The following is a 16,050-nucleotide window of genomic DNA, read 5'->3' as shown; positions in this document are numbered from 1 at the left end:
AAGGTAGTGCTCCAAAACTCTCTGAAATCAATAGCAGCATCACCCACGGCTCACTGGAATTCAATCTGTATTGAATTACATTTTTAATAGATACCTTGTACCATACTAAAGTATTTTAGTTTGCCTTTAGCACGAATTTTAGGACAAGAATGATCCCTGGAGCATTAGATGTAGCCATGAACCCTTATTAAAAATCACTTTGCTATGTGCCTTTGGAAGGAAAGCATAATTTACAGGAGCTTTAATACACAAGCCTGTTTGCTGAGAATTACTCTATAAACTGTGTGTCTGGATGACAACAAATCCACAATCTCTGTTATTTGCTAAACTAGCTTCTGTTCAGTTTCAGTCTCTAAATGTAGAGTACTCTAAATTATGGTGGAAATGTAGTGAGAAACTTTGCTGGAGAAGGTTAAAATCAGCGTGTAACAAAGAGAGGGGTGTTCTTAGATTTTCAACTGCAGCTTTTCCTCTTTCCAACCTGGTCGCACTTCCGCACTTGCAGCAGCTCTCCCACAGATCCCATGCTCAAGACAAGACGGATAGATGGCAATTAATTTTAGATAACCCCTTGTATCTTTTGATAGACTCTTTTGCTCTCATCAAAAAAGCCCAGTTTACTACGGAGCCCCCGTGGGTTTTGATCATTTAATTAACTGGAGGATTGTTTTCCAGAGCTAGCACAATACCTTTTAAATATATCTGCCCCTTGTGAACACCCTGAGTTTCCATGTCCGCGCACGGAGAGTTTCGATGCATTTAACGGGGATCGCATGGCCTGCGCCCTCCCGAAAACGCTGCATCCGGGCGCTGAGGAGCTGCCGGGCGGGCTCGGGGCTGGTTTACCCCGGAGGGGCTGAGCCCACCGGAGCGAGGCAGTTTTGCCCTGGCTTGGCGGGGGCAGCGGCGCAGTGAGGCGCGGAGCCGAAGCTGAGCGGGGCGGAGCGGAGCAGCAGGCATCCCCCGCGCGGGGAAGCGGACCCCAGGGGAGGCGAGGGGCGGAGCGGGGACAGGCGGTGCGCTCCTCCCGCGGGGCACCGACGGCTACGTCCCGCTGCCGCGGAAGCCCCCAGGAGCGTGTCGGGGGGAAGCGGCGTAAGGTCCGGCGCTGCGCGGCGGGGGGGACCGGGAGGGCGGAGGCAGGAGGGGATAAAAACCCCGGCGCCGCTGTGATCGGGAGTCTCTTGCCTTCCCTCCTCACCCGCTGCAGGTACCAGGTTCCGGGCTTCCGCTCCATCCCCAGGGCCAGCGGGCCAGCACTGCCTGCGCCCGCGGGGGAGCGCAGCGGAGCCGCTGCCGCGCTCTCAGCGGCCCCCGAGTTCATCCGGCGGCAGCCGAGCGGAGCATGCAGGGCCGGGGCTGGCGGCGGCGACGGGGCCGGCATCGCGCTTCCCGGACATGAAGCGGCCGCCGGGAGCTCCAGGTAACGCTGCCCGGAGGAGTGGCGGAGCAGACATCCACCCCGGTGGCCGGGGTATGGCGGGCGGGCAGGATCCGAAGGGGCCAGAACTGGGGTTGAAAGGGGCCGCCCAGCGCCAGGGGCTTCGCTTGGGCGGGCTCGGGGCGAACTTAGTCCTCCCCGAGCCCGCCCAAGCGAAGCCCCCGAAGCCGGCGGCGAGTGCAGCCCGGCAGCGGGCGGGGGAGACACGGTCCCCACCTCCGCCGCCGAGTGAAGTAGCTGTGGCCGAGCCTGCCCGGGAAAGGCGGTCACGGACCCCCCGGTGGGGTGGGTGGGCCAGTGGGTGCTCCCGGACCGATGCTGGTTTAGCCCGCCCGGCCGCCGGGCGTTCCGAAACTTCGCCCTCCGACGATCCCTGGTAAGAACTAGGGGCTGCAGCGGGCAGTTCTCATCGGGAGACTGGCAGGAGCCTCCCTCATCGTAAGCAAGGGGGTTTCTCTGAAGTTGAGCCCGTCAGAGAAGGTTTTGGAGGCGGTGAGGATCCTACGCTGGGCAACTAAACTTTCGTAAGATCTGGCATTGCTTGGAGACTAGTTACTGATACTGTAACAGGCGCTGCCATTTATCATTCCATTTTTTCTTAATTATTTGCTAATCTCCTTAGCAACTGAAGTCATTTGCAAGGTTTAAGCTAGGGTGCAGCTTGATTTTCAAATTAACATGGCAAATAGGATGCTTTTGTTGTTTCACTGATGCATATTTCCCTCGTTCTCTCCCAAGAGGGATAAGAGTTACATTGTTGACTTCATTTAGTGGGTACTGCCATAGACAGACTGCTGCTGATGATTAGTCCAGGGCAGGCTCTGTGGTATGTCACCCAGTTGCTCATCTGTGTCTCAGTTTTCTTTAAGCCAAGTGAGTTATCATGGGTGCAAGAAAAGTAAATAAATCTGTCATCAGAGAAATTCAGTCTTTATTGAGGGATAAATGGGAGAAAGACAGTTTTAGCTGGCTAAGGTTACTAGGGCAAATTCATTTCTAATTCAGCACTATCGAGGTCTGGCCAGGTGCTGGCCAGAGAGACCATTCCATTTGCCAGACTGACCTCAGGATCAGCTTGCTGCAAAGGTGATGTAAAGCTATTGTTTTTTTTCATCACTGCTAGGTCCTGCATCAAACACAGCTTAGCCCAGTTCAGGGATTTAGTGCAGTGTATCAAAACATCACCCAGATGTAGCTCACCAACAGTCTCTGCGGTCCAATCCATCATGTCACTAAATCTCATGGATTACGATGGTTGGGTAATCCAGATCTGCTCAGTCAGAAATGCTGAGTACAGCTGTCATGCAGATTTGATGCAGAGAATGCCTTTCTAGCTGAGGAGTGATAAAAGCACTCCTGGAGACCGGAGTGGGGTGGCCACTACGAGGATATTTCCTCTGACAGTATTCCCACCCCCCCCATCAAGGAATGGAAGTTTATGAAGACCTTCTTTATAAGCATGACATTTTAAAAGATTAATTACACAGGATGCCACCAGTATGTTTGTAATTAATGGGTATGTCATGTACTTAAGCAAGGTCCATAAAGTTAGGATTAAAAGCATAAATAATTATATTTGTATAATATTGTTGTTATAAATTAATAAAAGCCGATTCTCACAGCCACTTTTTTCTTCTGTGTTTATGAGGAAAGCTTTGTCAAATGCTATGCCAAAAAAATAAAAAGGGGGGTTGGGGTCTGCAAGAAAACATTGTTAACACCTGAGCCATCACTGTTTCATTTCATGTATTATTATATTTAACTAATACAACCCTGATTCTTCTGATATGTAAACTGGCAAGAAAGGGAGAGCAACTCTGTGGGCATTGGAAGTTAATGGGAAGGTGCAAAGGTGCACAAATTGGCTGGTGAGACTGGGGAACCGAGGAGTCAGAGGAGACATGGCACAAGGAAAAGAGCTAGAAGATGTAGAAATGGTGTGTGGAGGGTGGATGGAGATCTTTAATATTTTCTAGTGTTTGATCTCTCTAGAGGCTCAACAATATTCCTGCAATAGTACAGTGGGATTGTGTGCAAATATTTGCATTTTCACTGTGCAGAAACTGTCAGCCAGATGTAGGACTATTTGTATCACCAATGTGCAGGAAGATGTTATTCTTACTACAGAGCATTTATCAATCCAGTTTATCTGACATCGAAGACTAATGGTAGCATTTGCAGAAGCATTCAGGTGACTTGTGATCTCCTGTCCAATTCACTGCTTAAATTAAGATATATCCTATGTAAGGATTTTTTAGGAAAGTCTCACATTAACTGGAAGAGGTAGCGTGGTGTGCAGATTTCCCTTGAAGAAACAGCAATAAGCCTGAAGGTACATACAGTAGAAGAGAAAGCTGGTATAGAGATCATTAATGTAGCATTAGTGGGAGAGCCCAGAGAAGGTGGAAATGAGTGTTTAGGACATTAGTTGATCTTGCAGTGATAACTGATGATGAGGATGTTGATGGTTACCCAGCATTGCTCTTTTCCATAAGCAGCTCTAGGTGCTCATTACTAAAAATAAAATAAAATAAAACAAATAAAATAAATAAAATAAAATAAACCCCACACACATTGAAAAGATCAAAACTAAGACCCGAATCCTCAAATTCTCTAGGAGCTGATATGTTGTAGTCAATTGCTCCTTACAACAGAACAACAAAGGATATTCCCTATGGTATGAGGATATGTCCTGTGTTTCTTCTGTGTTTCTTCTCAAACAGTAAAGAAGCATGTGCACCATTACTGCACAGATGATTCATCTCAGAGTACTGTGTTTTTGGCAGTGAACTTAAAATGTCACACTTTAACACAACAGAGAAATTATTTCTTTGAAAAGAATTCAAGTACAAAATCCTCAACCATGCCCTTCACTTTACTATAAATCAAAAAAGCTGTTTACCGAGCTCATTCAGAAATAATGGTGAAGTACTTAGCCAGAGTCTGTTGGCATGTGTTAGCTGATAGTATTTAATTGCAATATCTCTCTTGAGAAAATACCTGATATTGAAGTTTGTAAAATAGTACTCTTCCAAGACCTGAAGTAATGTTACTGAGATAAAACAAAATGTCACTTTTTAATATAAGGCTGATTATAGATTTTGTTCCTCCTTGCCTCTTAACACATACACGTTACCAACCCAGAAATGTTTATGCAGTTGTTTTTAATAAGTTCAAATGAACTTATAGGTTATAATGAGGTTATAGGTTACAAATATTTTTGTTGAGCATGCTTGGATTTGCAGACCATCTTGTGTGATTTAAACAGAAGTTTTGGGGAAGACAGGTTGAGGAGCAAGTTGTAACTCAACAGTCTTACTCTCCAAAAGGGCAAACACCCTTTTGGGAATGTAGGCACTGCACTGTGAGCTGGGCATGGCAAGGAAGGTTTCTGCTTGTCAGCGTACTCTCAAAATAGCCTTCTGTGGCCTGTGGTATGTTTATGATGTCTGTAATTTGGATTTGCCTCACCAGGCAAGGCAAGTTATCTGAAACAGTTCTCATATGGCGACTTCAACAAGCTTTGGAAATGGACAGCCCAATTTTCAGACCCTGCAGAGGTTTTTTGCTGCTTAGAACTCAAAGGCATTATGCTGATTTACAGTAGCCACTGATCTGCCCTCGGGATTTGGGTGCAGACTAGCTTAGAGTTTCCAATGAGATGATTGTAGGTACGGACAGAAACAAACATGTAAGCCTATTTAGTGTATTAAATTTGGTAACTCTTCCAAAACTGAGCATGGACCTAGTATGTCACATTTGAAGTATCTCCAGGATCACAGTTATATTCAACATAGGAGTTGATTTTTGAAAGCGCCATTCATCTTTTTGCAAGTGCGGGTACATTAAAAATTAGACTGCATAGGTTGCAAATTCAGGCTTTCAAACATGAATGGGAAAAGCAACCTCTGCAACAGCAATTTGTCTCCCATTTTGTGGATGCTTTATAATTAAGTTGTTGCACACATGGTTTTCTGGTATGCAGTTTTCAGATACCTTGCTTCATGCAATATACTAACTAAGCTGTTATTAAATACTTCTTTTTTCTCTCGGTGTATTTCCATTGTGCCTTATGTACTGCATGCCATGCAAATCCATGCTGGGGTGCAGAATTATTTCCTGACGGTCATTTCTGTAATGCTTTGATAGGACTCGCCCTTTAGAAGAACTTGTATCTTTTAATTGTTGGCATAAAAGACGAGCTAGCCAGCAAAACCAACTAAGTTAATTGCTTAGAACTGGTTAAAAAAATAATTTGTCGAGGTTCCTAACTTCCCATTGAAAACCCATGCAGTTAGATACTTCAGTAGGATCTAAAAGCCTAGAAAACTATGAATCTTGATACTATGCTTTTATTCTAATCTATTTTTACAATATTCCTATAGCTAAGATCATGTTACTATATCCCTTTTATAGACAGGGAAGCAAGGAGAAGTCCTTACTGTCAGAAATGCCAGCTGGGCTCATAGCATTTTGACTCTCAGCACTTCTTCAGATCAGTCCTTCCCAAATTTAATGCACAGAGATTCCTTATTTTCTAAGTCTCAAGTCAATGATTGTTATATGTTTCTTATTTACTAACAGTCACTAGTTCACATAATTTGCCTGAGATCTCACAGGAATTCTGTGGCAGAAGCTAGGATATTCTCCAGTTCTCAGGTGTAGGCATTTACCGAGCTCTTGATGTAATCATCCATTCTTTCTCCTGTTCTTCCCCATTGCCTGTACACAGTGTGAGGAGAGGTTTTGGGGAAAAAAAATGATTGTATTACTGAGGACTGTAAAAAAAATATAAAGAGGCACAGAAAACCTTAATTCTGACACTTTAATTTTTAGGCACTTGACTTGGCAGTCTTGCCATTGTCTTAATATGGTTTTGGGGAATGCAAACATTTAAAGCCAATGTATATATAAATTCTTGTGAAAGGTGAATCCTGCTACCTTTGTATTTCTTCTTTTAATGGGTCATTAAAAGGTTCAGCTCTTTAGATTCTTAGCACATCCTCTACCACTTGACTTTAGAGTAGAAGATTTGTCAAGAGAAGACAGCAGCCTGCCAGACTGGCAGAGGGTTAGAGAGGAGTGGAATAAAGACCTGGGAGGGAGTGGAAATTAGTGAATTTCATATATATTAGTTAATTGCATAGATAACCTTAGGTTCATAAGTAGCAGATGCAAATTCTCCAGAGAAGTGTGTTCTAAGGTTCACCTCCTGAAACTCTTACCTCTCTTCTGCTCAACCCTCTTCTTGTCCTTCACATCCTCCCCATCTGCTTTTCCACTCTCATATTCCTTAACTTCTGCATCGTCAAACTACCTCATCCTCAGTTGATTTATTAGTAGCAATGATGATGCTCCATTAGCAGCCTTCTCCCCCGGTTTTGCCCTTCCTTCTCTATGCATCTCCTATCCTCTTTTTCCCTCTCTCCCCTTCTTTGGCTGCTTCTCTGCCCTGCTGTCCCTCACCCTTTAGGTCTTGATTTTAATGTTTTTGTACTCAAGACTCATCTTCATCTGTCTTGCCTCATCAGAGAATACAACTTCTCCTTTTATTCTGCTTCTTTCCATCTGAGGTTCCTTCTTTCTCCTCCTCCCCACTGCCCACAAGCAGTGTCCCAGCTCTTGGCCGTAGCCGTTATCAGCAGTGCAGAGCAGATGTTGCAGGGTTTATCCTGCTCAGATACTGTACCAACAGCTGGGTGAGACTGGAGAAATGAGTATGAGGTTAATACGTGGGAGCTGAATACAGCCTTTGCGCTGTGGGGATAATCAGTGCATATGGATTTACCAGGGAATTCACTGACAAACTCTTAACAAATATCCAGGGAGAGCAAGAGTGAACAGAAATGTTCATTATGCTGCTAAGTATGTGCACATTTTTCTTAGGAGATGGCAAAAAGCATATCCCTTGGATTCCCTAGGGAATCACTACCCTGCCAAATGTTACGTCCCAGCTTCAAACCATAGTGTCACTAAAATATTCTCAGAAAAGACTACGGTTGGTTTTGGTCTTACTATTTAAGGATGAGCAAATTTTTATTTCCTTTACTAAGTTTTGAGAAATTACTGACTCATTCTTACTGGAAGTTCCCAAAACTTGCTCCTGAGGCAGGAACCTGCCATTGAAAACTTCCTCCTCGACAGTTATTTTTGCAAAGGTAGAAGTAGTAAATACAAAATATTCCAATTGGACATCTTGAATAACTTTAAAAATAGGTGGTTGCTACCTGAACTATCAGTTATTGGATTAAAAAAAAAATCGTATGACATTTAAAGCTGAGTAGTCTGAGAAAATTCTTAGCTTGAAAATGTGTGACATTTTCTAATTGGGAAGCAACACATGTTGTAACTGCTCCCCACTAGACAAGAAAATAGCATTTTTGGATGAGGCTTTTTCTTTCCTGTACCAGCAGTTTTCCATCTGGGTTGGTTTGGAAACAGGTACAAGATGCTATTGCTAGTCATGTTTCGAAAAGGAACATTTCTGATTTTTTTTTTAATGAACTGTCAGAAATTGCATTCCTTGGTCTAGAACTGAAAAACAGTTGCATTGTTTTTGAAGAGAAAAAATATCGTATCTGTAGTGTGAATATTTACCCAAGTGGAGAATTTCATGTTTGCATAAAACTAATGTGAAGCTTACATCACCTAAGAATAACTAGATTTTATAATTAACCATATGAAACATTAAGGATTAATTCCCTGTATTTTTCAAAAGGCATGCATAAGAAATCAGGCAGGGTATGAATCGTAAATGTTAACATGCTGTACTTCTGTGTCCCTCTTTTGACAGTGATTAGTGCAAAGCTAACTGCACATATAATCTGTAGCGAGGAGCGCTGGGAGACAGCTAGGAGACAGTAACAATGTCTTTAAACTGGCGGACAATTTCTACTCAACTTGGAGTTTTTAGAGTGAACTGCAAAGGACTGGCATGCCTCTTGGTCTTCACAGTGAGCGTTTGTGGCAGCAGCCCGGGGATGTGCCCAACAGCCTGCATCTGCGCCAGTGATATTGTAAGTTGCACCAATAAGAACCTTTCTCGGGTGCCAGGAAATCTTTATAAATGTATGAGAAGGCTGGATCTGAGTTATAACAGAATTGGGTTTTTGGAGCCTGAATGGGTCCCAGCACTATTTGAGAAACTGAACACTTTAATAATCAATCATAATAGCATTAGCAGCATTATCACTGGAAGCTTTTCCACAACCCCAAATCTGAAGTACCTGGACTTGTCATCCAACAGCCTGAAGACGCTGGGCAGCCCTGTGTTTCAGGAGCTAAGGGCACTGGAGGTTCTCCTGCTGTACAACAATCAGATAACACAGATAGAGTCTTCAGCCTTCGGAGGATTGTACCAATTGCAGAAACTGTACTTAAGCTATAACTTGCTCTCTCATTTCCCATTGGACTTGTACACCGGAAAACATAAACTGCCAGACCTTGTGTTGCTGGACATTTCCTTTAATCACATCCAGACGATGCCTATTCAGCGCCTGAGTTCAGTGCCAGCCAAACATCTTAGTGGAATTTATCTTCACGGCAACCCATTTTATTGTGACTGTATGCTGTACTCCATGCTAATCTTCTGGTATCAACGACACTTCAATTCAGTGGTGGACTTCAAAAACGAGTACACCTGTTTGTTGCGATCAGACCCAAGAGGTTACAATAAACTGCCTTTACTGCACGAGAACTTTCTGAATTGCTCTGAAAGCACCATCAACAGCTCTTTCCAAGCCTTTGGGTTTATTCACGATGCCCAAGTTGGTGACAGGCTGATTGTACACTGTGACAGCAGGATAAGCGATGCGGGCACGCACTTTGTTTGGGTTAGTCCAGACAATAGATTGCTGGAGCCAGACAGGGAGACCGACAACTTTAAGGTGTTTCGTAATGGCAGCCTGGAGATAACAGACGCCCAGCTAGAGGACTCAGGGCTGTATTCCTGCATCGCAATAAATAAGAAAAGACTATTAAATGAAACCATAGAGGTTAGAATAAATGTTAGCAACTTCACGGTGAACAGGTCCCACGCTCATGAAGCGTTTAATACAGCTTTTACCACCCTTGCTGCCTGCGTAGCCAGTATTGTTCTAGTACTGCTGTATCTCTATCTGACCCCCTGTCCATGCCAATGTAAGGCGAAAAGGAGGAAGAGGAAGCTGAACCAAAGCAGTGCCCACTCATCCATACTGAATTCCACACCGCCGCAAGACCTGCCAGCCGACGAGAAGAAGGCTAGCACAGGTAAACGGGTGGTTTTCCTGGAACCCGTGCACGAACCAAAGCACAGTCAGAATGGAAAAGTAAAACTGTTCCCTAATGACAATATCATTGCTGAGAGTATCTTAAAAACTACTCGAACAAAATCTGACTCCGATTCTGTCAACTCTGTGTTCTCAGATACACCTTTCATGCCATCAACTTAGTTTGCTGCCTGTGTTTGTTATTGTGCAGTAACATTTCTGAATACCTCCTTTGCTTGTAGCAACCATCAGGAAAAACAAATAAAAGAGAGAAAGTGTTTTAAAAAAAAGTATCTATTGTTAGTCCTTGAACTGCGTCTCCTCTCTCTGTGAGTGCAGGGCCATGTGACAGTGATATCTTGTTCAGGAAAAGCAAACAGCGTGGCATTAATGTGAATGTCTTCAATGTGAGCTTAGCCTTGGCTTTTACTCTGGTCCATACATAGCTATTTCTCATGCATCTTTAGAGGCACTTGCAGTGCATACAGCTAGCTGACTCTTCAGAGGCAGAGACTGACTCCTATAAAACGCTCTCCATCATACTGATAACTCAGCTCATCTGCAGTGAGCACAGAAGCAAACTCAGATAGCTACTAAGAAAAATGTCCAGGCTTCCTGCAATTCCATTCACAGGCTTGTAAAATCTTTGCAGTAAAATCACTAGGGGAAAAAAAATCATGAGTTTTCTTGGACTGATCAGAACAAAAAGATTTGAATTGCCACCACGATGCCTAGCAGCTCTAGATAAAAGTTTATGGCTTTCAACTTATGCGTTTGCCAATAATTGCTTGAAAACTTTAAATGGGGGACTTTGTACTCATTTTATTTAGTCATGGAACTACTCACGAGAAGCGGTTGTATTTTTTCAAAAATATTGTCACATCATGAAAACAAGTAAAAGTTAACACATTACCTTTGCAATTTCCTTAGTTGAGGAATGAAAGTTGTCAGTCATGAGGACTCAAGCTAATCAGCAGTAACTCATTAAGCCATTATAACTGTATCAATTGTAATCAGCTGTCTTAACCTCCACTGCTCACTGTACTCTTGGCATCACACATGGTAAACAAGCTGCCACTATCTCTGGGGCTCCTGCTTCATCTTGGAAGTGGGTGGCTTCTCTTCAGAGGTAACTTCACGAAAATGAGGGAAATATTTCAATTAATCAGTGGAACATGGTTCCAGCAGTCTTATAAAATTTGCTTCCTAAATATTTTTCTTAAAAGAAGAAATACAATATTTGGACAAACTCATGAAAAATATAGAAGACACTATGCACTGTGAATTCAGAAAGCACAGCTTTTCTCTGGACTTGGCCTTTGTCTTGTAGGTACTGCTGCCTTTCTTGCCCAAATGTGTCATTGTCAAAGATTGTGAACCTGGTGAGACTTATATGGACTGGTCATGCAACAATGGTTGGCTGAAGTCTTATGTTACTATAATGAGCATACTGTTCAATTTGCAGCTTCTTTTTCTGTTATATTTGCCTTTTTTTTTTTCTTTTTTAAGCTTACTTACATCGGGACTGAGCTAGACTTTACCAATCTTCCTCGCATTGATTACTACTAACTTCAAAGGAGTTTTGCAAGGAATTACAGCTTACCAAAGAAGAGTAATTGGAGCATGTCTGTCTCATTCTATCTTTGGGGAATATATTGAAAGGGTAAAAGATAAACAAAATCAGAATCAAAGGGCTACATGGTATGGCAACTGTAATTTTTTTTTGAGAAACTTACTGTAACAGCCAGCCATTTTTTGTGATTTCTTTTGAGAGGCATGTCATGCTGCTAAAGTTTATATCTGGCTGAGCCAAAGCTATCAACAATTTGCTATGGATAAATCCTGACATAGCTAATTGTTTGTAAGCAAGCTACTTGGAAAACAGATTACATCAGGAAATAGTGTTGCTGTGATGTGCATGTGGGAGATGGAAATTATTTTTCTAGGCAGAAGATAATAAATATTTAGGAGAGGAAGATGACCAGGGGTTTGGGTCGAATATTGGCATATTTATCTGTGTAAATTTAAAAATGGCATCTGCTATCAAGCAGTTTAGTGTCCTTTCATAAACTCTTTAATTCTTTTGTCTGTATACATTCATTAAACTAAAGTCCATATATTTACATATGAGACATGACGGAAAAACAATTATTTTCTTTGCTAAAATAGGTGATATAGTTGGGACATCCATCAATGGGGCAAAGACTGCATGATCTGCTGCTGTGCCATGCACATGGTGAGTGGGTGTCCTCTGTGTTGTGCAAGGAAATGATCAGTGACCTGGGGCCAAAGGACTGAACGAGTAGTGAGGTAGAGTGGGAAATGGAGAGGCAAATACTCCTGCGGAAAGATGTGCAGATCAGTTACAGCTCTGGGCAAATATTATGCTCTGTTGTCATACATGAGGTTAATTGACCCAGATTTTGGTGTTTACACAGGAACGCTGATGGTCAGTTCCAAATTGGACTGAAAAAGAAAAGAGGCTGTTGTTGGTGGGCTGGGAGGCAGCTGTACACATCTATTTAGCAGCTAAGGCTGAGCAGGTACGCTTGCTGCTGTTCACAGTGCAAGGTTCTGACGCCGAGTATCAAACTCACTGTGCATTTTAAATCTTCGTGATAGTCCTAAATAAACAGGTAGAGAGACCCTGCAGCTTTCCGCAGATCTGCTGTCCTGTAGCAAGTGTGTGGGGATTTGTGGGATCAGAGTAATCCTGCCAGATGTCTAGAGAAGCTGAGCATTGATCTAAACAGCAGATATTTACTGTGACTGTTAACTGGCTGTATTTTACTGACTGCTTCAAAATGCTCACAGTTCTGTGATTATGAACAAGGTGGTAAAACCAAAGCTTTTGAAAGAGCTGTTGGCTTGTTTACGGCTCCTTTACATTATCATAGCCTCATGAGTTCAGTAGGTGCAGCTTTAAGACAGACTTCTAAAGTCTTTACAGAATATTTATCATATAGCACCAACACCATAAATCCACAGTCCCAGTCCTTACCTTGGAAGGCTGTGGAAAGCCAATGCCGCTCAGCTGTTCCTCCCTTCCCCCCGGCAATGCTGGCGCCCCAAGGGCTGTGAGCAGGGAGCCGGCACTGCCATCCAGCTGCACAGCCACGCAGCACGCTGGGTGCTTGCGTGGGCAGGAGACGCTGCCCACGGGCCACAGCAGCAGCTCCGGTGTGGCCCATCCTCCTAGCAAGCCTTCATCGGAGGGCCTGTCCTACTGCTGTGTTGTCCCTGTTAGCCTATCTCCTGGATTTCCTGTTGCTGTTTCCAGCAACTCCCAAAGAGCTGAACGGTATTTTTAATGCAGAGCGAGCTCCGTTCTGCAAGGTGTTGAGTGCTCTGGCACCAGTCCAGCCGTGCTCTTAAAATAGGTTAGCAGTAAGGCAGAGGTACTGGCCCACTGGCAAGAAGTCTCTTCTTGGGCATGGGGTTCCTCACCATCTCTGCAAGATTCTTGGAGTGAGATATTCCCCATGTAACTCAGATAACCCCAGGTGACTTTTACTCTCCCATGTCTTCTGTCCAGTGCCTGAGACCCTGACACACAAGGTCATAAGCGGGGCTCTAAGCTATAGCTGAATACTGTGTCTTTTTGTGTGGATCCTTTGAACCTAAGTCCTCCATCATTTTAATGGTGGTGAGCAGCTTTTCTCTTACTCAAGGGCCTATTGCATCAGTTCCAGCAGTCTTGCAGATCAAAAATAAGGGTAATGGCTGTAGACAGCTCTTGGAGGTCATATCCTTGCCTCTGTGCTTTTCCAGTACTGCACATGCCTACAAGAAATAAGCTTTTGTGGAGTGTGTTGGAGACCGGTCATGTGAGGCCAGCATGAAACCCCTCTGGCCAGTCCTGAGTGTAGCAACAGCAACTACACAACCACGCAACTGCACTGTCCCTATATTACCCACCTGTAGTGGCAGGTGAGAGGGAAGGCTGCCAGTCATCTCTCCTGACCTCAATACGGTTAAGTATCTGTGACCACCTCAGTAATGATGAACACGTGCAATGCCTGACTGCCCCTCATAGAATCATAGAATGTCTTGAGTTGGAAGGGACCCAGAAGGATCATTGAGACCAACTCGTGCCCCTGCGTATGACAACCTCAATATTCACACCATGTTTCTGAGGGTGTTGTCCAATTGCTTCTTGAATGCTGTCAGGCTTGAGGCCTGTTCCAGTGCTCCACCACCTTCTGGGTGAAGAACCTTTTCCTAATGTCTGACCTAAACTTCCCCTGGCACATCTTCCTGCCATTCCCTTGGGTTCTGTCATTGGTCACCAGAGAGAAGAGATCAGCACCTACCCTTCCTCTTCCCCTTGTGAGGAAGCTGTAGCCCACAATGAGGTCTTCCCTCAGCCTCCTCTAGGGTGAACAAACCAAGTGACTTTAGCCATTCCTCATGCAGCTTCCCCTCTGGACACTCTCCGGTAGCTTTGTATCCTTTTCATACTGTGGTGCCCAGAACTGCACACAGTGCTCCAGGTGAGTCTGCACCAGTGCTGAGCAGCTGCCAACCAAGCTGGAAGCTGAGGGTGAGCAGGAGTGCTTTCCCATTACCGACACTTAATCTGCAGTTGGTTATGACAGCCGGCGCCATGTCCTTTTAGCCCAGGTGTTCACCCCCTGCTTGTTAGGCAAATAATGCTCTGGGTTAATAATGTATCTATCTCCTTAACATTGCTTCTTCAAAAAGTCAGATTTCTGAGGACTGCTAATGACAGTGTCAAAGGGCTAACGGATTATGTAGCTTATTCTTCTGAAAAAGCAAAACCTTGGGGTCAAGTTGCGATTAAACCATAAACTTTCATTTAGGATATCACAAGATAATTTCTTCCTACTAGAGTAAATCAACCTCTTTCAGAGTGCTTTTATATCTTGACTGCAGCATATTCCTAATAACCTCTTATGTCTCTGAACTGGATGAGAATAAACCAGCCTTTATGGGCCAGAGCATGCTATTGTGGTCATCTCTAAAGTAATGCAGAAGTGACAGTCCCCTGCGGACTACAGCCTCTGGCCATCCCACCCAGCGCACTCTTCTGCTCTCTTCTTTGAGGCTGAGCCGTCAACCATTTGGCTGTGGCAGGTGCAGGGACCATTTCCAGCCTCTTCTTTCATAGGTCTCTGTGTCAAGACTGGCTTCCTGAAGATGGTTTCTGGATGTACTGCAAAGTTGCTGGAAGGTGTCATTTTAATTGATTAATTAAAACAGCTACTTCCAAATAGCTTCTAAATGATGAGAACTGGCATCGGTAAGTAGTACCTTTTGAGAAGACAGGACACACGCTTCATTTACAGATTGAGCAATTTAGATTTTACTGACTTGCTCTTTGCTCTTTCTGGTAAACATTACTTGAATCATTATATATAGAGAGAGTGCATATTTAATGAATTTTTCCCTGTGTTTCTTTTATGTCTTTCTGTTCATCCAGCAAGGAGCAGGTGTGGATAAGAGTAGAAATTAGAGCACGAAGGGAATAAGGGAAAGAAATCATTTTGGCCCAAGTTCACTTGATATTTTTTTAAAAGGCTAATACCTTAGCTCTTGCTTTCAGTGGGTACCTGAGAAAAATTTAAAAATTACACACTTCATGCATTTACCTGAATATGGAATTAATGGATATTTTGGAGGGTATGGGTGTTAACAGATTTCTGACAGTAATACAGGTATGAAAGTGATCCATACAAAATCAAAGTGTAAGAGTACTACTATTTGGTTTTGAGGAAGAGATATCCCAAACTTGCTGAAGAGGTCATGTCATAGATAAAAGGATCATGGCATAGATAAAAGGATCGTTAAATAACTGAACAGATGCAGTGGAGAAAATATTTTTCTTGCAAATTACGGGTTTATGTTCTCATTATGCTAGGTGGATTTTTTTCCTTGTATAAATCTATTTTCTTTTCCTTTGCAAAATAACTTAGTTAACTGGAATAATATCTTCTCATTTAGTTCTCCTAATGAAGTCTACATCGGGTAGAGGAGGAGAGGAAGGTCTAGAATGATATAACCAGTTTGATGACACCTAGATATCAGGAGAAGTTAGTTGTGGATTCAAGTGTTTTATTTGACCCAAAACAGAATAATAGAATAATTTAGGTTGGAAAATACCTTTAAAATCATTGAGTCTAACCAAACCAAAATTGAGTCTATCCAACCAAATCCAACAAGAGATAATGCAGGCATAGACCTGTATGTTGTTTTAATTTAACTGAAATTTTTGTCTCATTTGACTAATTTCAAATGGCATATTTTAAGCCTTTCGTTTTTATAAAGGAGAAAGACTGTTCATGCAATTCGGGCATCAACTTAACTAAATTGATTTAGAAACCACCAGTAATGTGAAAC

The 16,050-nt window shown here is 43.2% G+C and overlaps 1 protein-coding gene across 1 annotated transcript; it reads left to right on the top strand.

Annotated features, from left to right (window-relative positions):
• Positions 1-1,332: 1,332 nt before the first annotated feature.
• On the top strand, positions 1,333-9,895 carry AMIGO2 (adhesion molecule with Ig like domain 2). The gene is made up of 2 exons (XM_065657526.1): positions 1,333-1,423; positions 8,235-9,895. Exon 2 carries the CDS (start codon positions 8,308-8,310, stop codon positions 9,871-9,873), a length of 1,566 nt encoding a protein of 521 aa, XP_065513598.1. The 5' UTR covers positions 1,333-1,423; positions 8,235-8,307; the 3' UTR covers positions 9,874-9,895.
• The last annotated feature ends 6,155 nt before the right edge of the window (positions 9,896-16,050 follow it).

The sequence above is a fragment of the Caloenas nicobarica genome, chromosome 1 (assembly GCF_036013445.1).
Source record: "Caloenas nicobarica isolate bCalNic1 chromosome 1, bCalNic1.hap1, whole genome shotgun sequence".
NCBI classification, from domain to species: domain Eukaryota; kingdom Metazoa; phylum Chordata; class Aves; order Columbiformes; family Columbidae; genus Caloenas; species Caloenas nicobarica.
The sequence above is the reverse complement of the archived record's forward strand: the minus strand, read 5'-3'. Positions and strand labels throughout refer to the sequence as shown.

What these genes read in the sequence shown, in the direction of transcription:
- AMIGO2 (XM_065657526.1), top strand. Translation starts at nt 8,308, where the DNA reads ATGTCTTTAAACTGGCGGACAATTTCTACTCAACTTGGAGTTTTTAGA.